Below are 24,309 nucleotides of genomic sequence, written 5' to 3'. Positions count from 1 at the left end.
CAAGAAACTCAGAGAAAAACACAATCACACAAACCATTCGCCAGTGACAAAGGAGTCAGAAAACTGTTGGAAAACAGAGAGAGCTTGTAATAATGAAAAAAAGGGACAGAGTTTTATAACCAACCACTTATTTTCTTTTAAAAACACATAACCACAATAACTTTTTGCTTTATACAACCATCTAGAAACTATAAAACAGTACCGCATTGTGCATTTTACCTACTTATCAAGAAGGGAACTCCACACTTCATAAGAATTCTATCCATTTAAGAAGGAAAAAGGAGACAGCTAATACCATAGTCACAGATACAACATGAGTCCAAGCAAGCATCAATTCTTTGATGTCACCTTTTCCATTTACCAGAGTGGAGAGAGTAAGAAAGGGAGAAAAAAGGAAAGAAGCACCCACAGAGGACTAATCACATTTCATAGTTACTTTTGACAACTATAGCTCAGGGTTTTATAGAATAGCATCATTTGACCAACACAATGTGGTAGGGGGTGAAAGGAAACATGAGTAGAGCGAGAGGATTTGAAAAAAACATACATTTCACCTTATTCCCCTCCTAAATACTCTTCATTGATACAAGCTTCTATGCTAATCTGGAAAATAGCAAGAAATTAAGCTTCACAATATGATAAAGCTTAAGAGTTCTGCTCCTTTTTGCAAATGTGAGTGGCTCACAATTTTACAGTTCAAAAGAATAACAATGTCATGATCAATTATTCTTTCAAGATTCCCCACAAACTTTCTGATTATTCCCACCATGCTGGTGTTTGCTACAGGACAATCAGGGAAGTATGGGTAAGGACTTCAGAGATTATGACAAAGGGACAGTGAGATGGAATCCTGCTCTTTCTTAGAACTCTACATCTTTCTGTTTGTAAGTCTTCCCTCTGATTGGAGGTGGTTCAGAGGAAAGGGCATAGGAAGAACTAAGGTAATACGGTGGAAGTTTTATCAAGTAAATGGTTTGAAGGTATATAGATGAGATTGTGTAATTAGCAGACACTAAATCCAAGGCAAACAATTGGTTATTTGATTGTCCTCAGGTTGAATGGCACCATAAAAAAAAAAAAAAAAAAAAAATCAAACCCAGCTCCTGCCCCCAAAATCTGAAGGTGGCTTTAATAAAATAAACCAAAGGTCTGCTACAAAGAACATACATTAGATGAAAATTACTATAATGATTCTCCTCAAGGAAACTCATCTTGTCCCTCTCACTTTCTCTTTCCTGGTTTTAAGTAAGCCAATACATCCCGGAAGATTGTTTTTAAGGGGCAACTCAATATCAAGAGTTTTGCCAATTCATACAAGAAAGGCATTATGAGCCATACCAATTAGCAGGCAAAATTCCATTCCATTCCCAGGCAAAATTCTCACAGAGCTTATATTAAGCTCTTCCAAATGTGATGAGATACTTTTACTTTTTCATATTTGTTGGATGGAATGTGGTTTTGTGCTCGTAAAATTATTAGTGTGTAGCACAGATCAGCACAAATTTCTTATGCTCTAATATAATCAACTCTATCCTACATTACCACTGTGCTCTGACATTGTTTAGTTTGAAATTCAATTCAGACACTTAGATTTTAAAATTTACTATCAAGCTGATACCTCAAATGCAGACATGTATGCTTAAATAATTTATAAAATCTCACCTAAACTCTCTTTGCTTCAGTTACTTATCACAAGTAAAAAACAAAATTTAGATGCATCATAAAAAGAAAATGAACTAAGCTGATAAATTGGATTTATTCTTTATCTTTTTCCCAAAGTTCTACTAGAACTTTGTCTTAACCTAGTGACTATAGATCTTATGTGTAATGATATTGGCTTTTTTATTAGATTTGAGAAAAGCATGGTGATTTTGTAGTTGAGAAAGCCAGAGACTCAACATGATTATTTCTGAAATCTGAGCAGCTATCTTAATTTTAAAAATTTAAATGTTATATAGCAAGAAGTACTTATGTCTTAAAAAAGCAAATATTATGCAAACGATAAAAAAAATAATCTGAAATTTGTTTACCAAATAAAGTGCAATAATTTCAGAGAATTCTAAGTTTTTGAATAAAATAATGCCAGGGATAGAGTTATTTTCTAAATTATTTTCCTTAGCCTAAGACATTTTTCCAGTCATTGCTTGAAAAATGACATTTGGGCATAAAGAACTATTTCTTGAATAATGCCAAGTAATGGACAAAGATGACAGGAAAATAAAGGCCGGTCTCTGGCAGCAACATGACCACTGAAAGGAGAGACAGCATCACCTCTGTGCAATGGAGCTCACCTACCTTCCTAACCGCCCTGCATCTGCTCCCAAGTTCCAATATCTTCTTGCTCTTTTCTGCTATCTCCACAATTATTTGATTTCTCTTCAACTATATGTTAATCTGATGCCTGTAGGACTCAGTTATAAGATTACTTTCTTCTTTTACCTGGTAAGAAAGGATGAACTTTCTCTAGTGATCATGAATGTACTTTGGTCAAACCATGGTGGATTTTACCTCTAGTAAAATCTCAGATAATTTCTTAGAACTCTCCTGTTGAGAATATTGGGAAGTCATAGATCCTAGGGGCTGAGTCCCATTTTCCTTCTTTAAGGGTCCATATAGGTTACTGCTGAGGTGAGTGGCGTTCTCCTCACATCACTGCTTTTGAATCTGAAGTTAAACAGCTTTCTTAAGGAGAAAAATGGTAGATGCTGGAAAAGAAAGTTGCACATGGGTTTTCAACTTCTTTCCAATCTTAAAAATAACCATTTTAATCTAATTAATGACTTAACCTTTGATTATTTTGTTGTCGCTCTGCATGATATGAAATAATTACTCCATTTTAATGGTATAGGCAGCCTTAAATAAAGGTGCATATTTGTGCATAGAAAATAAGCCACTTTATCTTCTAGTTTCTCTATACACATCAATGCTTTCCGTACTATATATCATAAAATGAAAAATGAACTTTATTCTTTTACTTATATTTCCTTTACAGTCCTTTGGGGAGTATTTTAACTGATATTATAAGTTGCACACTTGTCAAATAAAATGAAACTAGAATTTCTAAACCTAAAATCAGATGAAAGTTTACCTTTGGTTAGACTGCTGTTCCTTTCATATGACTCTGTAATATTCATTTCCTAAGAGTCCTACTGGGAGTTTCAGTGCACAGAAGTCTCCATTAAAATTTCAGGTTGCACATAGCTTTCCCAACTGCTAGAACATATAAAACTGAGGAGAGAAAAAAATACACTCTGCCTTGTTTGGAGGAAAAAAATTAAATGTATATTCTGTCTCCCAAACTGCTTCCTCTTGATGAGGAAAAGCCCTCTTTTCTCTTTACAGCTTTAGGAGAAACATAAAGCTGTGCGTGTGTTTAAATATATATTTAAGCATCTGTCATGGTAAGCTGAAATTACATAAGCCTTATCATTTTTGAACAGACTATGCTAATAGGACAAATACATCAGAAAAGAAATACATTCTAACATTATATTATCTATGAATAGATAATACTGATTAGGGCCTAAAATCATAATAGTTGAATAAACACCAAATTGGCCATAGGACACACTGAGGAGTTCATATGCCAAAAGTCACCTGTAAGATTTTATGTGGGTCATTATATATAGAATGGAGTTGATCGTTCAAATTGCTAATAGAGAATGGAGCTGATAATTCCAATTGCTCTGGATACACATTAGTACCACCAATTTTATTTGTACAAGAAATGACTGGTCCACTGGACTTATCTATATAATTCAGTATTAATTACTGCTATTTCTTGACAGACCAGTGATATTTCCCCCACAGTTTTAAAGTACAAAAACAATAGTTAGGAAAAAATAATGCAATCTTTAATTTATTATGGGGCACTAACTCGTTATCACTAATTACTATAAATGATTCAATTTATCTAAACTAAAAAAATCAATAATTAAACTTTTCTTCTTCAGTTTTGGGACAAGAAATATGCTTGGCAAAACACAAAAAAGAAATAAAAACCACAAAGCTGTATGATTTTTCAGAAGAAAAAAGTATTTTGATTCAGAAAGGGAACATTCTCAGAATCAAGATGGAAGAAACTACTTTAAAAAGAAACTGTTGTCAGTTAATTGATAGAATTTTGGTAGTAAGAATAACGTTAATATAATCTATTGAAATTATGACAGAGATGAGTAAAGACTTGTGATGCATGGGAGAAGAGCTGATGATAAAAGCGGTATATTAAGGGGCAGTAAACATGTTTTTTAGACTAAGTAAGCAATAATAGCTGCCCTTCCACTCATTTGTTCCTTTGTCTAAAATTAGGCTGAAAATGACATAAGTAATTTAATTTCACAAATCCACTGATGTTGAATCTTCACCTGGATCTGGAAAGACAGAAGGATTAAAACACATTTTACTTTTCCTGGTATTTATGTTAATTGTGTTAGATAATGAAATGCTAAATTTAATGCTAACCACATTCAAGAGTAAAATCCTTTATAGTTTTTGGGCTTATCTGGGTAAAGTTTAGGAACACAGGAAAGAAATTAGACAAAGTGCAAATGGACATTGTGAACAGACCATGACAATCTGAATTGTCTAGTAACACACTTTCTGTGTATGGCCAAGCTGAGACCCTCAAAATTTCACAAGTGAGTTTTCTATCAAGGAGGGCACACAATCCAATGTTCATCCTTTAAAACTGCTGGGAGAAATGGCTGCCAAGGTCTGTTTTATCAGCATAATGTGAAAGAGGAAGGATAATTTGTTCTATGCTCTCAAAAATACGGTTTCCCCAAGACAGACTTAATTTGATCACATTCAGGCTAATGGAAGTGAGCCCAGAAGAAAAGCTATCCAATGAGGGTGTAGAGTCCCTGAAATAGCTTTGTCTTCTAATTCAGAGTTAGTAAAGGCTATACTTCAATTACCTTACTTGCTGAAGCTTAATAAGGCATAACTTTAGTTGTTATGGTTGAAATATGGGCAAATGTATTCCACATCTGCTCCTTAAAGAAAAAAAAAGGTATCAGACCTCTTAAATTTTAACTGGTTGTGTGAAAGTGTGTGGATGTTTTGTTACGAGAGACATGCTCAGAATTCTAAAGCAGCAGTGACTTAAGAAAATCAGTAATGAAGCTTTGGCTTAAAATTAAAAAGAAAGAAAAGAAAGTCAAACGGGTGCAAGTTGTCTCATGAAAGAGGTATTGTGGACTAAACCCTCATAAATGCTGTCCAACATTAGTTTCCCCCGTCTTCTTTCACTGTTATCACCTTCATTGCACAGGAGTTATATCATTCTTTTATGATTAAGTTTCATAAATAATGAGAAAACTATATGTAACAAATACATCATATTTCCCACCCACCCAGGAACCCTCCCCAAAATAAGAAAAGTTACATCAAATTAAAAAGTAGCTTCATGAATGAAGGTACTGCTCTAAGTTGCACTTTCCCTGCAAGTGCGGCCAGTGCTTTTGCGCTGGGTATGAAGGAAAGGAAAAAATTCTCCACATAAACGGACGAAAAATTTAAAAACTAATGTCCGGTTTTAACCAGTCAAAACTGGGCCAAGCAGAAGCCAAGGTAACTCAGTACCATCCCATCACAGGGTCCTTGCAGTGCCTGTTCTTCATCCTGATAGGTATCTGTGTCCTTGTGATTGTAAACAATCCATTTGATACTATGTTTGTGTTCCTTAAAATGTCCTCTGATTGGCAAAATGAAGTAAATATTTGTTTTAAAAATAGAAAATGAAAATTAACCCAGAATAAAAGAAAAGAAACACAGTGAGCTTGTTTGGAGTCCATAGGATCCGATCTGGAAGAGCTCAGAAAATGTGTTATGTATCTTCTCCTGTTTTCGGCTGGAAAGGTTCTAGAGGTTGCGTTGGTCGAGGAAAGAATTGTAGAGTAGGAAAACCAAGGATGTTCATCTAGACTTCAGAGGATTCAAGTGTTAGCTTCATCATCTGTGTCTTCTATCAATACCTTAGTGTCACGAGTCTTGGTTCTAGTGGTAATAAGGGGGAAAAAGAAGACTTAGTCCATTACTAAAATACAAAAACATCCACAGTATCAGATCCACTTCCAAAATACCACCATTAAGAACAGATCCTGGCCAAGGCCGGTTTGGCTCAGTGGATAGAGCGTCGGCCTGCAGACTCAAGGGTCCCAGGTTCGATTCCGGTCAGGGGCATGTGCCTTGGTTGCGGGCACATCCCCAGTAGGGGGTGTGCAGGAGGCAGCTGATCGATGTTTCTCTCTCATCGATGTTTCTAACTCTCTATCCCTCTCTCTTCCTCTCTGTAGAAAATCAATAAAATTTTTTTTAAAAAAAGAACAGATCCTAAACAGGCACTATCTACTGTATCAGATAGACTATTCCTGAAGTTTCATCTTCAATTTCAGGTATTATTGGAAAAATACTAGGAAACTAGATTGCAACCAGAGGAAGGTAATAAGAACAATGGCAGGTCATGTGCAACAGAGAGTAGTACTCTGTAATAAGAAGATCTGAGTTTGAGTACTGACTTTGATTTTATTATGTATCTCTTTAACCTCTTGGAGTGCCAATTTTCATCTGTAAAGAAGTAATAATAATGCATGTCACACATATTACTACTCTCACCTCATGGAGATAATGTGAATATCAAGTAATAAAATGGATATAAAAAGCACCAATAAAGCATTCAACAAATATAAAGAATTATGATGAAGATGGCAGAAATAATACTATTTGAAGTATACATGAAAAACCAGGAGAGTTAGCCTGCAGAAGGCAAGACCTAAAGAGAGGCATGACAGTTGTTTTCAGTTGACAAATGATCCTAATTGGGCTCTCCCAGCTAACAGTCTCCTTGGAAAAGAAACAGTGTGAGCTTGTTTGGAGTCCATAGGATCTGATCTGGAAGAGCTCAGTAAATGTTATTGGCTGGAAAGTTACGAGAGGTTGCGTTGGTCGAGGAAAGAATTGTAGAGTAGGAAAACCAAGGATGTTCATCTAGACTTCAGTGGATTCAAGTGTGTTTTCTAGCAATACCTTAAGTGAAGGATGTGTTGTTAAAGATTGCACGAGTCACAAAGCACTCAAATTCAGATCTTATTTTAGATTCACTGCTCTCTCCTTGAACAGAACCTACTCCATTGTTCTAAAAATCTTCCTCTGGTTGCAATCTAGTATTCCAGTGTTTTCCCATGAACACCTGAAGTTGAACATAATCTATTGCCAAAGAGCTTCCTTGTTTTTGAGACAAAAACAGTGTATGTTTAGATTGCCCTCTGCTGGTAACTAACAAGGATTAGATTTTCAAATTTAGGAGTTCAATGAGATAATCCCTACAGCAATGTCTTCCAGCCCTTTGTGGCATTTATCTAGCAGACCCCACCAACCCCTTTACCTCTTTCTCCTGCTTCTTCAAAACTCTGCTTCCTTGCTATAATAGTATCATGCTTTGTTTTGAAGTTCTTCCTACTGACCCTGACCATTCCTTTTCTGCCCTTTTCATTTATTTTTTTCTCTTGCCTGCATTTGTTCCCTAAGACTCAGTTCTTTGCTCTATTCTTTTCTCTACCTTTTGCTCTTTAGAAAAATTTCAAATTCTATCTAAAACTTGGGCAATTTCTATTCTGCTCCCCACTATTTATAGGTTATCATTAAAACCTATTATTATTATTATTATTATTATTATTATTATTTGCTTCACATCTCCTGCCCTAGCCAGTTTGGCTCAGTGAATAGAGCGTGGGCCTGTGGACTGAAGGGTCCCAGGTTCGATTCTGGTCAAGGGCACATGCCCGGGTTGTGGGCTCGATCTCTCCCTCTCCTTCCTCTCTGAAATCAATAAAAATATGTTTTAAAAAATGCTGAAAAATATATATTGCAGTGCCATTAAAACCTACGAAAATATTACTTTCATAGTGTCATTCTTCTATGAAAAAATTCTGTGATTCCATCCTGCCTACATGATCAAACTTGCACTTTTCAGCCTTTTACAATCATATTTCATCTATTCAGTTACAATTTCTTACTATAGTTTTAGTCACATGGTTTTTTCCTCCCCCTCATTTCCAGCCTTATGTCTTTACTGTGCCTCTGCCCTATTCAAACACCCCCTTATCCTTTAGAAAACTGGTTATGCTCAACTTTAAGTCCCCTCTTTCATTCCAATCCATTGCAATATGTATTATCTCTAAATTTCAAACGCAGCCACATTATATCCTACATTTATTGTTATTCTTAACAACACACTGATAAAATATACTATTGTATATACTATTGTAGGAAAATAAAAATAGCTTATACGTATTGAGCTCTTTCTGTGAGGAAACTGGTCAAAATCCCATGTCAGAACAAATTTAATCCACTCAGCCACCCTATGAGGGGGACCATATTATTCCCAATTTACAAGTAAGAGTTAATATAGAGAAGTTAATTTGGCCAAGGTTACATAGACGGCAAGTGGCAGAGCCAGGATTCCTATAGTTTGTAACTTGAAAATTATTTGTATATAAAACATACTGAAGTCATAAATTATTCTCCAACAAATTTTCTCCAGTGTCATTTTAACATCAAAGTAGTGGGCATTAATTAATGTATTAATGCCATTTTATTCTATGTGCTCATTAAGACCTTCTATAGGTTGGATCCTATGAAATTGTTGTTGCTGTTTTTTGCAGGTAAAAAATGGTTGGATGCCATCAATTTCATTTGATTCACCCTGATAACTTATTAATTTAAATATTATCCAGTGCTTAAAACCTGAAGGAAATTTGTCTGACAGAAGTGGAAGCCATACGTACTGAGAAGCGAGGCGAGGCCGGCGCAGGGATATGCTCTGGCTATTCTTCCACGACCGGTTCTTCTGACGGTTTCGTACTCCATCATCCTGGTCCATCATCTGCTCTAGAAGTGTCTGATCATCTGCATTCAGAGGGGCCACAGAGATGTCCCGCACAGCACGGAATTCACCACAGTTATTCAGATGTTCATTCTCCAGGCGGAAGAAGTTCCACACAAATCGCCTTAGCAAAATGGAGTAGGCAAATTACTTATAAAATGTAAACACACTACTATAACCTATAAACCTTCCAGTATATCAAGTGTCTATGCATAGAAGCAAAAAACAAGGAACTAAGGGCTAGAACATTAAAATAAAATAGGAAAAGATGTCATGATGAGGGGGTGTAGGAGAGTAAGAATGAAATAGGCAAAGGGAAGGGACATGGAATCCAGTTTCAGAGTACTCATTCTTCCACTTTATTGAACATATATTTATTGGGTGCCTACATTATGACAGGAAAAGGCAGTGAACGAGACAGACCAAGCCTCTGCCCTTATGGGGTGTGACTTCTAGTGGCAGAGACATCATAATCAGCTAATGGTAAGTGCACTAAAGAAAATAAAGCAGGGCAAGGAGATAGAGCATGCTTCTCTGAAGAGATGACATCTAGCAGAAACCGGAATGATGCAAGGAAGCAAGTCAGGAAAATCCTGAAGGAAAGTGTCCTAGACAGAGGAAATAGAAAGTATAAGGCCCCAAGTTGGACAGGCCTTTGGTGTGCTGAAACAGAAGGTGGTCAGTGAGGCTGGAGTGGAACAGGGAGGGTAAAATGGCAGGAGATGAAATTGGCAAGGTAGAAAAGGGCCTGACCCACAGAGGGTCTTATATATCATACTAAAGAGTTTAGATTTTAAGGGTAATAGAAAACAAGGAGTTCTGAGCAGAAGAATGATGTGATTTGAGTTTAAAAAAATCATTCTATTTGCTACACTGTGAACAGATCAGAGAGAGGCAGGAACAGCTGAAGGAAGACTAGTTAGAAGCTATTGCAGTAGTCCAGGAGAGATGAAGACTTGGACTAAAGTGATGAGAAGGCACAGGATTTATGAAGATGGAGCTATGAAACTTACTGGTATGTGAGTGGTTTCATTTTTTGGTCTTAGGAAATGGTAACACCATTTACTAGAGATCCAGATTGTTCCTATTAGGCTAGAGCAGCAGTTGCCAACCTTTCGGACCTCACGGACCACCAGTAGTCTGTGGACCACTGGTTGGCGACTGCTGGGCTAGAGCCATTAGGTGTCCAAGGGGGAAATTCAGTACCTGGGTGGACTAAGTCTGCAGTTCAAGGGAGATTCAGGGCTGGAGATAATAAAAGGAGAGTATTTCCTTTTGGAAATACTTAGGAATGGGCATAGGAATAATATAAGTGGAGGAGAGACGAGGGCAGAGGATTAAACCCTGGAGCACTCCAGCATTTACAATTTAGGAAGTGGAAGAACCAGTAAAGGAGTTGAGAGGGAATAGCTAGTGAGACAGAAGTGTATTTTCTGAGAAATCAAGTGAAGAAAGTACTTTGCTGAGGCGTAAAATAAGTAGAGAACTGACCATTGGATTTAGCAAAGTAGAGAGGCCGTATGATCCAGGAGCATAGATTCTGGGAGACGGCCTAGATTCTAATCATGGCTCCACCACTTCCTAGGCATAATGCTTGGATGAGTTATTTAACCTATGCCTCAATGTCACCAGTAAAATGGACAGTAACAATACTTACCGCATAAGATTATTGTGAGGATTCAGTAAGTTAACATATGTAAAGGGCTTGGAGCAGTGCCAGGTACATAATAGGCAATACTTAAGTGCTTGCTGTTATTATAGACTAGAGGCCCGGTGCATGAATTCATGCATGTGTGGGGTCCCTCGGCCTGGCCGGCAATCGAGGCCCATCAGGGGGCTGGCTGGCCGGGGGGAGGGACCCTGGGAGGTTGGCCAGATGCCCCCCCGCCCCCCCCCCCCGATCGGGGCCTATCGGGGGAAGAAGGCCAGCAGGCTTGGAGGAGGGGCAGTGGGAGGTTGGCTGTGGGAGCGCACTGACCACCAGGGAGCAGTTCCTGCATTGAGCATCTGCCCCTGGTGGTCAGTGCACATCATAGTAACTGGTTGATAGGTTGTTCCATTGTAACGGTCGCTTAGGCTTTTATATATATTATTTAAAAAAGTGATTCAGTATGAGTATTGGAGGGAAAAGAATTGAGTTGAATTAAAGGGAGTCTGGGGGAGGAGTGAAAGAATAGAGACAGCATGCACGGACATCTCTTATTTTGGTCTAAAGGAGAGCAAAAAAATGGGCAGTTGGAGGAGCAAAGTAGATTCAAAGGAGGTTTTTTGCTTTTGCTTTAAATGGGCGATAGAACTATCGGATTGTATTAAGCAAAAAAAATCTTTAAAAAAATAAAATAGTTAAGAATGAAAAAGTGAGCTTTTTTTTAACTAAAAAATTTAATTTATAAAAGCAGCATACATGAAAGAGAAAGAAGTGGGTGGGGGAGATCTTGATAGTGAAGAACACCTAGACATTTGGGAAGGTGAAGAAATGCTGCTGACAAATGGTTTAGAGAAAGCACTGACAGCAACAAATACACTGTTTCCAGATTCAATCTTTATCTTTCAGGTTTATCTTTATTTCTAGGTTTTCTCTTATTTTATCAGGCCATCCTGATTCAGAGGAATATTATATACCTGGTCTGAAAATACCTTTATTTCACCTCCATTTGTGAAAGATATTTTCACTGGGCAAAGAGTTCTAGATAGGCAGTATTTTCTTTCGGCAGACCTGAAGTTGATCTTGCATACAGTCTGCTATAGGAGTTGAGATTCATCCCCCATCCCCCCCCCCAATATGGATCTAGTTGACTTGATATCATTATTACAAAACCTGTTTTTCTCCACTGTTATTTAGCCACCTTTTATATTAATTAGGAAGTGATGCATGTGTGGATGTTCCTGGGACTTCCTATTCTGTTCCAGTGTACACTGTCTATTCTTTCGCCAACACCAGACATTGTCTCAATTACTGTAACTATATAAGTCTTGATGTTTGAGAATATAAGTCCTTTAACTTCATTCTTTTCTGGATGTTCTTGGTTATTCTTGATTCTTAGTATTCCCATATAAATTATAGGACTGGCTTGTCAATTTTCACACACCTACATCTTTCATTAAATTTATTCCTAGATATCTGATATATTCTGATGCTATTCAAAGTGGTATGGTTTTTAAATTTTTCATTTTCTAGTTGTTTGTGACAGTTTTATAGAACACCACTAACTTACATTTATATCAACCCTGTATTCAGGGACACAACTGTATTCATTTTAATAGCATATTTGTACATTCTCTTGAATTTTCTACATATGTAATCATGTCATTGGTAAATAATTATATTTTTCCTTTCTAACCCTTATCCCTCTCAATGTTAATTGGTGACAACAGGCATACTCATCTTACTTCTGATCTCAAGGGAGAGCTTACAGTGTTTTACCATTAAATATGATTTTGTTTATGTTTTTATAATCTATTTTTTTCATAAATAGGTAGACTTATTTCAATGACACTTTCTACATACATTGAGGGTTTCTCCCCTTTACTCTATTAGTGTAGTGTTACACAGACTGACTTTTAAATGTTAAATGATTCTAAATATTAAGTCTTATATTCTTAGAATGAACCTAAGTTGGTTGTGATGTGTTATCCTTTTTATACACTGTTTGATTCATTAGGTAATATTCAGGATTTCTGCATCTCTGTATATGAGATAGACTGGTCTTTCTTGAAATGTCTTTGTAGATTTAGATATCAAAGTTATCATGGCTGCATAAAGTGAACGTGGAAGTGCTCCTTTTATTGCCTCCTTTCCCTGGAAGAATTTCCTGTAACACTGATAATATTTCCTACTCATATATTTGGAAGAATTCCCTGGGCCTGTAGTTTTATTTGTGGGGAAGATTTTAATATGGATTTAATTTCTGTAATAGATATAAGCCTACCCAATTTCCTATTTTGTTATTGGTTTTGGTAAATTGTGCTTTTTGAGGAATTTGTCTATTTCATTTATAAAGTTCATTGGTATAAAATTACTCAATATTGTCTTGTGCTTTAAAAAAATATTTAGTATTTTTGACATTTGTAATTTGTGCTTGCTTTCCTTTCTTGCTTGATCAGTCACGTTTAGACACCTTGTCAATTTTATTAGTCTTTTTTTATTATATATTTTTTATTGATTTCAGAGAGGAAGGGAGAGGGAGAGATAGAAACATCAATGATGAGAGTGAATCATTGATTAGCTGTCTCCTGCACACCCCCTACTGGAGATTGAGCCCACAATCTGGGCATGTGTCCTTGACTGGAATTGAATCTGGGACCCTTTAGTCCGCAGGCCAACACCCTATCCAATGAGCCAAACCAGTTCTTTTTAAAGAACTATGGCTTTGTAAATTTTTTTCTATTGTATGTTTATTTTATATTTTTTATACTTCCTTCTACTTTCTTTTGGGTTTGATTTTCTGTTTTTAAATTTTTCTAATATTTTGAGCTATATGCTTTTCTAATATATACATTTAAGGCTACACATGAGTTTCTAAGCATGGCTTTAGCTGTAGTCCACATTTTTTTTTTTTGGCACATTTTCAATTTCATTCTGTTCAAAATATTTTTCTTAATTTCTACTGCAATTTCAACTTTGACCCATTAAACATGTACTGCTTAATTTCTAAATATTTGGGGATTTTCAGTTATCTTTTTGTGACTTTACTCCTCTAAAATTTCTTTTATGCCCCAGCATATGGTTCATTTTGTTAAATGTTCTACATGCATGTAAAATAATGTATATTTAGTATTTATTATATGCAGTGTTCTGCATATGTCAATTAGGTCAAGTTGATTAACTTTTTATTACTGAGAAGAGAAAAGTATGTTAAAATCTTCCTCTACAATTATAAATTCACCAATTTCTACTTTTTAGAAATGTCATATTTTTAAGCTATGTTTTTAGGCGCATATACATTTGAACTGGCTATCTATCACAACTGAATCTCAAATCTCTAATTCGGCAAATTTCTTTAATGCAAAATTGGCTTTAGTGCTCTGCTTAGACTGGGGTACCTGCTTTCACTTAGATTTGGGGCTATCTTGTTAGCTCATTGATGTTTTTAGGAAGATTTAAAATATTATCCAGCACTTTTTGTTTCCAATGAGAAAATTGGGCTGAATAGCCAAGACTGACAAATTGCAAAAAATGATTCTCAAAGGATTTTCATTTTAATTTCTATTCTAAGACTTTTTACTTCCCAAATGTTACTCATGACCCTTCCAATAGAGCCCAATTCTTAAAAAGCTTGTATGTCATCATCAGTAGTTATTTAATTTGGAAAAATTAATCTTAGTCCTATAAAATTTTCCAACTTGGAGACTGATAACATTGAGAAAATTTGTAAAATTTAAGCTTTCCAAGTATAAGTTTTAATAAATGTTAATTCGGACATCTTTTAGGTACAAAGAATCCTTGATAAACTTTTCAGTAGTTTGCTTACCGGAATACCTCAAGGGGAGCAAAGACAGTAGATATGATGTCCCCAATATGAGGCAACGTAGTAGTCATGGAGGTAACTGAGATTTGGATAGTCCAAGCAAAGCGCAGTATCACATCCTCTATGATGGCACAGTAGTAATAGGCCTGAGAAATAATAAGCAAATTGAGTATACCTACCATCATGTTTCTCACAAATAAGCATACCTATCACAGCAATGAGACACATACACCTTACTAACAAGCACAGGTTCAGGAAGAAAAAGAGTTTTATTCTATTTTATATTTTTAAAAGATTTCACAAATTTAATTTCTTTTCTTAAAGGGTGCAATATTCAAAATGAAATTTAACTGAATTTCAGTAATCATTTAACAAATATATTTTCATTCCCATATTGTATACCAGGCTCTCTTCTAGACCCCAGGAATAGAAGCCAGATGAGATCCTCAATCTGAATGAGATGACATTCTAATATGTATTTGATATGTTAATGACTCAACAGCTATTAGAGAAGATTAAAATTTGTTAACTGTGCTATTTGCACTTTCTTTTTATTTATTTTTTATTGATTTTAGAGAAAAGAAGAAAGAGAGAGGGAGAGACAGAGAAACATCTCTGTGAGAGAAACCGGCTGGTTGCCTCCTGCAGGGGCCCACAATCTGGGTATGCGCCCTGACTGGGACTTAAACCTGCCAATTTTTGGTGCATGGATGATGCTCCAACTAACCAAGTCACATCAGCCAGGGCATGCACTTTCATTTTCAAATTGCTTTACCCTATATTTGAAGGAGATGAAATTAGGCTTGGATTTCACAAACATGGCTGAAGTTAAATAATGTTCCATTTTGACATGAGGAAAACAGCACTCAGCTAACCAGTTGTTCCAGGTACTGGTACCCAGTAGTAAGGAGTCCAGTTTTAGCTACAGAAGTCTGTATTCACTGCCAAAAGACCAGAACCATAATTCATGGATTCACTCATTATTAATATCTGGATAATTAGCTCTTTAAATAACAAAGTGCTTCCTGGGACTGCGTGTGGTGCTCAATATTATTCAATGTTAATCCCTAGAAACTGATTTTAAGGTTCAGAGCCATGTTCTTAATTTTTAAATGAAGCTCCACTGTTCTCCACAAATAGTTTCTTCCCTTTTCAAGTAGAATGAATAAATCCAAAATTTACCTTTTTAAAATTGAATGAGAAGTGGCAAATTTGCAAATTATGTAGAAAAGCATATATTTTATTTTCTAGGGTCCTGAAAATATGTAATAATAAATTGATTGAAAGATTCTATTCACTAATTTTATTACATAGAAACCAGTAAGTTAGAACTATTTAAAAGGAGGAATGGATTAACATTTACATAAAGAGACAAATAGTTCATCTATGCATTCAGCATAATAAATAAATGTGTTATTCTATCTCTCAGTAAGGTAAGAACAATAGAAGGAGCAATAAGACCACATTCATTTGGTGGGCACAAAGGACCATTTTTACCTGAGTTCATGTCTGCTGTCTGACTTGTGCTTACCATTACTGATTTTCTTTTCAAAGGAGATTTATGGAGATATGTCTAACATCTTGGTCCTATATTCTAAGTTTGCACCTTGGGATTATTGCTACAGCTTACATAAAAAAAGATCAGTGTCAACGAATATCTCCTTTTCTGCCTTCATTTGCTTATCTGGTTATATTACATATCATCGTTTTTATAGTCACTCTCCTATCATTTATCTTAAATTCTCACACTTGAAAACAGCCTTCCCTACTCCTAATTGAATATTACACATTCACACACTTTTCAAAGTACCATTTTGAGGTACTGGTGACATTTTGACATAGTATAAAATATTAGTGACCTAATCTATACTTCCCTCCTCATCACAGAATTTTAGAACTAGGAAAAGATCAAGAGATAACCTAGTGTAACACCCTGCCTTATAGAAGATAATACATCACAGTCTGGTTGCCTAAAGTAATATAGCTAGAGAGTGAGCTTGGATTAGAATTCACTTATCAGGATTCCCAGTTCATTGTTTAATTTCTTTTCAATATCTGAGCAAAGATACTCTTGATCTTTTGACTTTTTAATTCAGCCTCGCACATTTTCATTCATATATATGTAAACCCTAAAATAATTCCTGAGGAATTATGCATATATTTCAGGTTGAATTGGCACCTTAACAAAGGTTGGTTGAAAAAAATAAAAGAAGCTTTCTTGATGCACCAAGCACTCAGGCACTCCCTTTCCTGTGCTTTCACAGTATTGCTCACTCAGTCAAGTATTTATACATTCATTCCACAAACATTAAGTCTACTATATACCAGGAACTATGCAGGGTAGTGAGGGATATGTATACCTAACCAAATAATACAATGTGATAACTGCTACAGTGAAGTTTGTAGAGCATAAAATGGGGTTAGGATGAATAGCTAAATATGCTTAGAGAAGTAAAGAAAGGCTTCTGAGAGAAATTAAAACTAAAACTGACTTTTAAAAGGGAGAAACAGGAGTTTGGTAGGCAGACAAAGGGGAGAGAGGGCATTTGAGTGAAGGGAATTTCATGCTCAAAAATAAATAATAAATTACAGTAAGCTATTTGTTCCTCTATTTTAGTCTTTATTACATGGTATTGCAATCTGTTTACTTATTTGTTTACTAGAGGCCCAGTGCACAAAATTCGTGCACTGTGGGGTGGGGGGGAGAGGGTCCCTCAGCCCAGCCTGCCCCCTCTCACGGTCTGGGAGCCCTCAGGGGATGGCCTACTGAAGGCTTAGGCCTGCTCCCCCGGGGACCAGGCCTAAGCCGCAGTCTGGCCTCCCTCTGCGGGAGGAAACCAGGCTAATCAGGGGAAGGTGCCACCCCCATTACCCCACTGCTGCTGCCACTGCCGACCACCGCAGCTGCCAAGGTGTTTTCATCAACACGGACTCCAATCCCTTCACCACGAAAAAATGACAACTTTCTTTAGGCATTTTAAAGATATCTCTCTCTCTCTCTCTCTCTCTCTCTCTCTCTCTCTCTCTCTCTCTATATATATATATATATATATATATATATATATAAAATAGTCCATGGCCTCTTTGAAAACCAGAATTTTACTGTTTTCAATTTTTATAGTGGTTAGCATATAGTAAACACCTTGATACATTTTTGATAACCAAATCAGTATTTTTTAGTCAACAGTTGTTTTTTATAATTATACTAGCATTCCCGTTGCAGGAAAAATCCTGCAATAGGGTTTCCTGCTGCACTCTACCCCACCCTGCCTGCTCTCCTCCCTTGTCCCCCGCCCCGCGATCTCCGCCAGCCCCCCTGCTTTTCTAACTTCTCCGCCAGCCCTCTCTCCTTCCTTCTTCCCCGGCCCCACCTCCGCTCCTCCCTTCTCCCCCAGCCCGCCTTCTCTGCCAGCCCGCCTGCTTTTCCCTTCTCCCCCGGCCCCGCCTCCGCTCCTCCCTTCTCCCCCGGCCCGCCTTCTCCGCCAGCCCGCTCTCCTTCCTTCTCCCCTGGCCCCGCCTCCGCTCCTCCCTTCTCCCCTGGCCCCGCCTCCGCTCCTCCCCTGGCCCCGCCTCCGCTCCTCCCTTCTCCCCCGGCCCCACCTCCACTCCTCCCTTCTCCCCCGGCCCCACCTCCGCTCCTCCCTTCTCCTCCCCCCGGCTTGCTTGCTTCTCTGCAGCTTTGCTCCCTTCTGCAGCTCTTGGCTTCTTTCTACGCTGTCGCGATATGCAAATTAGCCGCCATCTTTGTTGGGATAATTTGCATATTCATCCTGATTGGTTGGTGGGCGTGGCTTGACTGGTGGATGTGGCTTGGGCGTAGCGAAGGTGCGGTCAATTTGCATATTTGTCTATTATTAGATTAGATTATTAGATTAGATTAGGTTGGGATTTGGTATATATTGCATGGGATTTAGCTGGTGGTACACCTGAGGTTTTGTTTGTTTGTTTTCTTAAACACAAACACTGTACATACTTTTTGGGGGTATACAATCTCTTCCCGGAGGAAGGTGTTTTCTCCTGCATTCTTATCAAAGAGACCCCAGTCCATCTTCAGATCCCAGATGAGAGTATAGCAGGAACTGATGATACAAAAGACAATCCACAGGTAAAAGAATACCCTGGTGTCTGAGTGATTTTGTTCTGAAGAAAGAAAAGGGAAAGGGAAAATTACTCGATTAAAGTAAATTCTTCATTAAATAAAACTAAAGAATAGATTCTTTATACAGTTCCATAAAGGATGTAAGATTTTAAACAAATCCTCCTAGTAGGATTATTGTCTCACAAAGGTTAAATACAAAAATCTGATTTTCCTGAAGTCCAAAGTAATCATCAAACACTTGTCAGACTCATAAACTTTGTACAAATGTGCATTTGGAATTTTGGAGCCTCTATGTCAAATACATAAAAAATCTAAATAATTGCAATGGAGGTTTTTGATATTACAAAAGATGTTATTTTAATTTTTGCCATCAGGTGGCAGCTTAGAGTCAAAGATGAAATACCACTTAACAAGGAATGCACTGCATTTGCGTCAAAAAGTTTCTTGGATTGTTTTTACTTTATAATAATATTACCTTCATACACTTAGATCTTGTCAATACTTACTGTGATGACAATGAGATAATTTTCTAGATAAAATACCAGAAAGCAACCAACTGATGAGAAATATATCCTTAAGAACATGTATACAAGCAAATTTCTTTCAAGCCACAAAGCAAAGCATGATATTTTGCTTCTTACAGAGGTATTTATTGATACAAAGGCCCCATGTGATTTTATGCTGGGAATACCATAAAGTAACTTTTGGCTTTATGCTGAAAATATATAAAATGCACTAAATCAGAATAATAAAAATAATTTGCAAATATAGTTATACAATTTAGTCTTTTTTCTGTCTTAAGTGCTTCATATGTTCTCTAAGAAATTATCTGTTAAGTTCGAGAGTCATCACGATATTATTTGTGTTCTTTAGGTGCAGGATATAGGCATATAACTACTAGTATGGTCCTGAGTCATCAGGGAAAAGAGACAAAACATCTAATTCAAAAAGTTTAAATTTTTGGTTAGTTTCACAAAGGCATAGAAAGTAAATAATGTATAATGCACTATCTACAATCCTTTCTATTAAAGTAAATAAATGTTTATTAATCATTTTCAGGTATTAAAGTGTTAAGCACAGTATGATTCAAAGGCACTCTTTGGCCACTTATAATCTAGTAAGTGAAACAACCATTTATTACTGATGATAAATTTGAGCTCAAAATGAATTATAAACAAAGTACTATGAGAACATCAAGGAGAACTGGAATGTTTCCAACAGTAGGAAATCAGAGGAAGTAGCATTTGAGTTATTTCTAGAAGGATAAATAAATAGTGCTGCAAAAGTCAGGCTGATGAGGCAAGGCCATTCAAGGCTGAAGAAAGATAATGAAATTGCAAGGTGTGTTTGAGAAGCTGCAAATAATCTAAACCTAGTGTGGGTGAAACACAGAAGGCGTAGGGATGGGTATGACTTGAAATGAGGCAGGAAAAGATACTTTGTATCTAACGGTGGAATGCCTTTTTGGACCTTAGGATCAGAACTTTATTTTAGAAAAATAACTGTTTGGCAGGTTGCTTGCATCCGAATTAGTTAGTTGGTTAAAAAAACACACACACAGATATCTCAGAGCTCCAGTGTTGTGTAGTCAGTTTGTACCAGCTCATGAGAACCAATTGTTAAATTTTCAAAAACTAAGTTTGGTTGGTAAACACAATCATTATTAAAAATTGAATTACATGAACTTGCAATTAGTTATATTAAAAACAAAGGTAATAAAAACTCTATAATCGCCACTTCCTAATCATCTTACTAAATTTTGCTATTATTATTTTTAGGTTATATGTTTAGTTTATCTATATGATGAGAATACTATACAATGTTATATATTTTTTCTCAACATTCAATGTTATCATCCTAATAACTTGAAACTGTCTATGGTGGAAGTATTTATACCATGGAAATTAGCAAGCACTGCAGCAAATCAGTGCCGCCTCCGTCCACTCCCACCAGAGAACTGCTTTGTTGAATATACACCAGCACACACTATCAGTTTCTCCCGGGAAGTCAGTGGTAGGGAAAAGAAACAAATATTTTTTAAAATAGCCCACAAGTGATTCTAGTGAACAGTCAAACTTGGATAAAAAAATATATTTTCAGGTTTAAATTACTTCCACAAAAACTTTTTTTCATCAAAAGCAAATTGGGTTGAATATTTATACAACATTGTATAATATGAATCATCAATTTAAAGGCCTAACAAAAACGGTTTTTGTTTTCTTTTGTTGTTATTTAGGCGTAGTTGGATGTGTTCTGACATACCTGTTTACCTCATTCTATTGACAGCGGGGTGTCTAGCTTAGTAATACAGTTCAATTATTAGCATCATGGTTGCATTTTTAAAAAATCCTGTAACTCATCTACTATGGTTTGCAAAGAATAAAGCAAACTTAGCAACTTAAAATCCATACTCTTCTCATATTTTCAAAACCAGATCAACACAAAGAGATTAAGACAAGGATTTAGCTGTAAATTACACAGTATTTGCAACTCTTTTTTAAAATTGAATGCTTACTATGCGCCAAGTGTTTTACAAATAATATCTCATTTACTTTACACAATTTTGTTTGCTAGAAAAAGTAATGAATTGAGAATACAATAAAAGATACATTCATCAAGAAGTGACAAAATGAGCATTTCTCAAATAAGTGTAAGTAATATCAAGTCATATTAATGAAAGCTGATTTTCTTTCCTAATTACTGAAATCACTGAGTTAAAATTATTGTATAAAAGGAGATTATGGGGGAAATGTAAAAACAATGTGCTAATTTTCTTCAATTTCTCTTAGATTTTTAAATACAAGTCCCATCCTTAGAGTATAATTCTTAAAATGGTACAATGAGTCAAATGCCTCCCTCCTTTCTAAGACTATATTATTTCTATAAAATTTCTATGAAACATACACAAGGACTTACTTTTAAAAAAACAAATATTTTTAACAAAATATTTTGTAGTAAGTAATGTTTTATCTTATGAACCTCTTCAAACAATGATTAACATACACCTGGTCTACATATGCTAGCTACATTTTGGTCTCTTTTTAATTATTACCCTTATTTGATCTTTCCCATCTCCCAAATGAGGAGTGCTTTCCCCCTGAAATCATCTGCCTTCATTGGTATTCAGAATATGTACTGGAAAAATATTATCACTTTAGGCAAGCAATTATATCTAATTCTCTCTTGGCTAACTCTGGTAGCCTACTTTAATGATGTTCAGAATCACAGAAAATCAAGTCATTGCTATTCTACCCCTGAGCTTCTATAACACACCTGCCATGTTAGAAGCATAATTCACACTAAACATATTTATGGTAATGACATCTACTGAATCTAAAACAAATAAAAATAAGGTCCCTCGAGTTTTGTACCCACAGCATCATAGGAAGGATAAAGTAAAATAATTTGCCAGGAAAAGTGCTAAGACAGAAACCAGAAAAATTATACATGAAAGTCACCCTTAACCATACTTCACCGTGGGTATTTTAAAAGTAAAAGCAGTGGCAATGTGTGAAGAAAAAGTGAATAGTATTATTTTCAACCCAACCCTTTCTACTTTGGTAATAGCTTATTAGCTTGTAATTTGAAATTAAATAAGAAAACAAACACCATTTTCAAAGCCCAAAGATATATACGTAAGCTGAGTTATGAATGAGTTTGGCATCCGACAAACCTTAGTTCTATTCTTATTGCCCAAATAATGAAACCACTAAATTATGAAAATAATATGGCTCTCTGAAAATTAATGGATATAGATACTTCCCTGATCTTTAGGTGGTCTTAGTTAATACATATGGTCATATGTATTACCCCTTCTCGGGTGATCATTATATTTATTGTCAGGGCAGGCCAGACAGACATTAAAGATTTGAGATACTTTCAATAATAAGCCAAAAATAAAAACATTTACCCAAATGACTTGTATGTCTTTTAAAAAATAGAATAAAAGTTTCCCTAGAGACTATTTTAAAAATGAGTGTTTCTATTATATGTATAATAAGACTAAAATTTGGAAATTCAGGCATAGTGGCCCATTATTCAAGGTAGAAATAGGGTAACCAACTGGCCATACCCCCAGAGAGGAAGCACTTCAGGACTATGTGTGCTCACTCAAACAATGAAATGACTATTGGCACTGAAGGCGCTGAACTACTGCTGAGGAATCCTTATTAGGGAGCATAGCACCCCTTCCAGAATATTAAACAAGAAGGGATCTAGAAGGGACGTGGGCACTAGAAAACAACAAGCAAACATAAATGAACTCAGCTTTTAAGTCAGCAGAGAATATCTTCTGTTTTTCCCAAGTATTTTTAGAAGTCTAATAGCAAATGCTTGTTAGCATATTCTACCAATAAAATTTAAAGTAAAATATGAAGTATTTTTAAAAGAAGCTTTTTTCTTCTTTATATTTGGAAAACAACCAAGAGTAAAATACACTAAGAATGTATGAATACTTTAGAATATTAGAAACTGTAAATGAAAAACAGAAAATCTAATGAAGCACTTTCTCCCCATCAACGGGGTAGGAATGACAACACAATGGCCTTTTCTATTATTGTACCTCCCACAGGCTTTTCCTTCAAAGCCAAAAACCTCAAGGAAACACAAAACCATTTAAAACACTTTCCTGTCTCTTCCAATCCCAAATCCAACAAAAACTTGTAGTTGGCATCAAATTTAGGCTTGTAATAAAATGTGAATTCTTAAAATATGGAGATTGGTTGCTAGCTAAATCTTTGCTTAGCTAAGCCTTTGCTTCTAAAATCAATGATGGAAAATATACTGAAATGTTTAAAATGTGTTTCCTTCTTACTGCAACAAGTGAGGGCTACCTGCAATATTATCATAAACAGACTCCCTAAAATGGGCCTAAACCACCTTCCTCAAGTTTTTAAAAATTATTCTAGATACAGAATTCATTCTTGTGCCTCTGCTTTTACAAATTATGCAGATAAACTAAGACATATCTTTTTTTGTTGTTGCTGTTGTCAATCCTCACCTAAGGATATTTTTCAATTGATTTTTAGAGAGAGTGGAAGGGAGGGGGAAAGATAGAGAGAAAGAAAAAGATGGATGTGAGAGAGACACATTGATTGGTTGCCTCCCACATGTGCCCCAACTGGGGCTGGGGATCGACCTGCAACTTTATGTGCCCTTGACCGGAATCAAACCCACGACCTATCCACTGAGCCAAACTGGCTAGGGCAAACTAAGACATGTCTTTGAAAAATATCTTGAGATCAACCAAAGGACTTGTATGCATGCATATAAGCCTAACCAATGGACACAAACAACAGGGGGGTGAGGGCATGAGTGGGGGGATTGAGAGGGTAATGGGGGGATAAGAACACATATGTAATACCTTAATCAATAAAGAAATTAAATATCCATGGGGAAAAAATAAAGTCTTTGGCCTACACAACTTAAAAAAAAAAAGAAAAAAATAATATCTTGAAAATTCCCCGATGTTGTTACTATGGTACTTCTTGTAGGCTAGTTCTCTGAAAAGACTCAGAGTTTGAACAAGGTTACTTCACCATCTTCTACCCTTCCCTCATCATAAAACTTATCCTTTGCAATAATAGCACATACACAATAGAAAAAGATCTACCTCATTAACCATACAGATTCTATTCTTTTGGCCCAATAATTTTTTCCAAAGTTTATGTTTTCTGGTGCCTTTTCTCTTAGAATACTGCCCAAGAAAACAACAGAAATCAAATGCTACTTTTGATTACTCAATGTTAAATTTTCTGTCATTGGTCCTTCTGAGTTACCTTTTCAAATTTTTCCCCTCTGTTTTAGGTTTTTTTTGGGGTGGAAAAAAAAAAAAGAAGTGATATAAATATTTAATATGT

At 36.1% G+C, this 24,309-nt stretch overlaps 2 protein-coding genes across 3 annotated transcripts in view; both read right to left on the bottom strand.

Annotated features, from left to right (window-relative positions):
- The window catches only part of KIAA1614, a 48,666-nt gene extending 43,481 nt beyond the window's left edge, over positions 1-5,185 (bottom strand). The window contains exon 1 of the mRNA XM_079761786.1: positions 3,089-5,185. The gene's annotated coding sequence lies outside the window, so the exon portion shown is untranslated. The remainder of the gene's footprint in view (positions 1-3,088) is intronic.
- Positions 5,186-5,367: 182 nt separating this feature from the next.
- XPR1 (xenotropic and polytropic retrovirus receptor 1) overlaps positions 5,368-24,309 on the bottom strand; it is a 110,070-nt gene continuing 91,128 nt past the window's right edge. Inside the window, exons 12-15 of one of the 2 annotated variants that reach the window (XM_079761792.1) lie at positions 18,326-18,492; positions 14,356-14,498; positions 8,787-9,008; positions 5,368-5,997 (exon numbers count right to left, since the gene is read on the bottom strand). In XM_079761792.1, the coding sequence (XP_079617918.1) occupies positions 5,937-5,997; positions 8,787-9,008; positions 14,356-14,498; positions 18,326-18,492 (593 nt within the window). In that variant the 3' untranslated portion in view covers positions 5,368-5,936. Of the gene's footprint in view, positions 5,998-8,786; positions 9,009-14,355; positions 14,499-18,325; positions 18,493-24,309 lie in introns of those variants that run through there. The other variant, XM_079761793.1, reaches the window with a different exon arrangement.

Source organism: Cnephaeus nilssonii, assembly GCF_951640355.1.
Source record: "Cnephaeus nilssonii genome assembly, chromosome: 21".
Classification (NCBI taxonomy): Eukaryota; Metazoa; Chordata; class Mammalia; order Chiroptera; family Vespertilionidae; genus Cnephaeus; species Cnephaeus nilssonii.
Note: the sequence above shows the minus strand (reverse complement) of the source record. Positions and strands in the feature narration are given on the sequence as shown.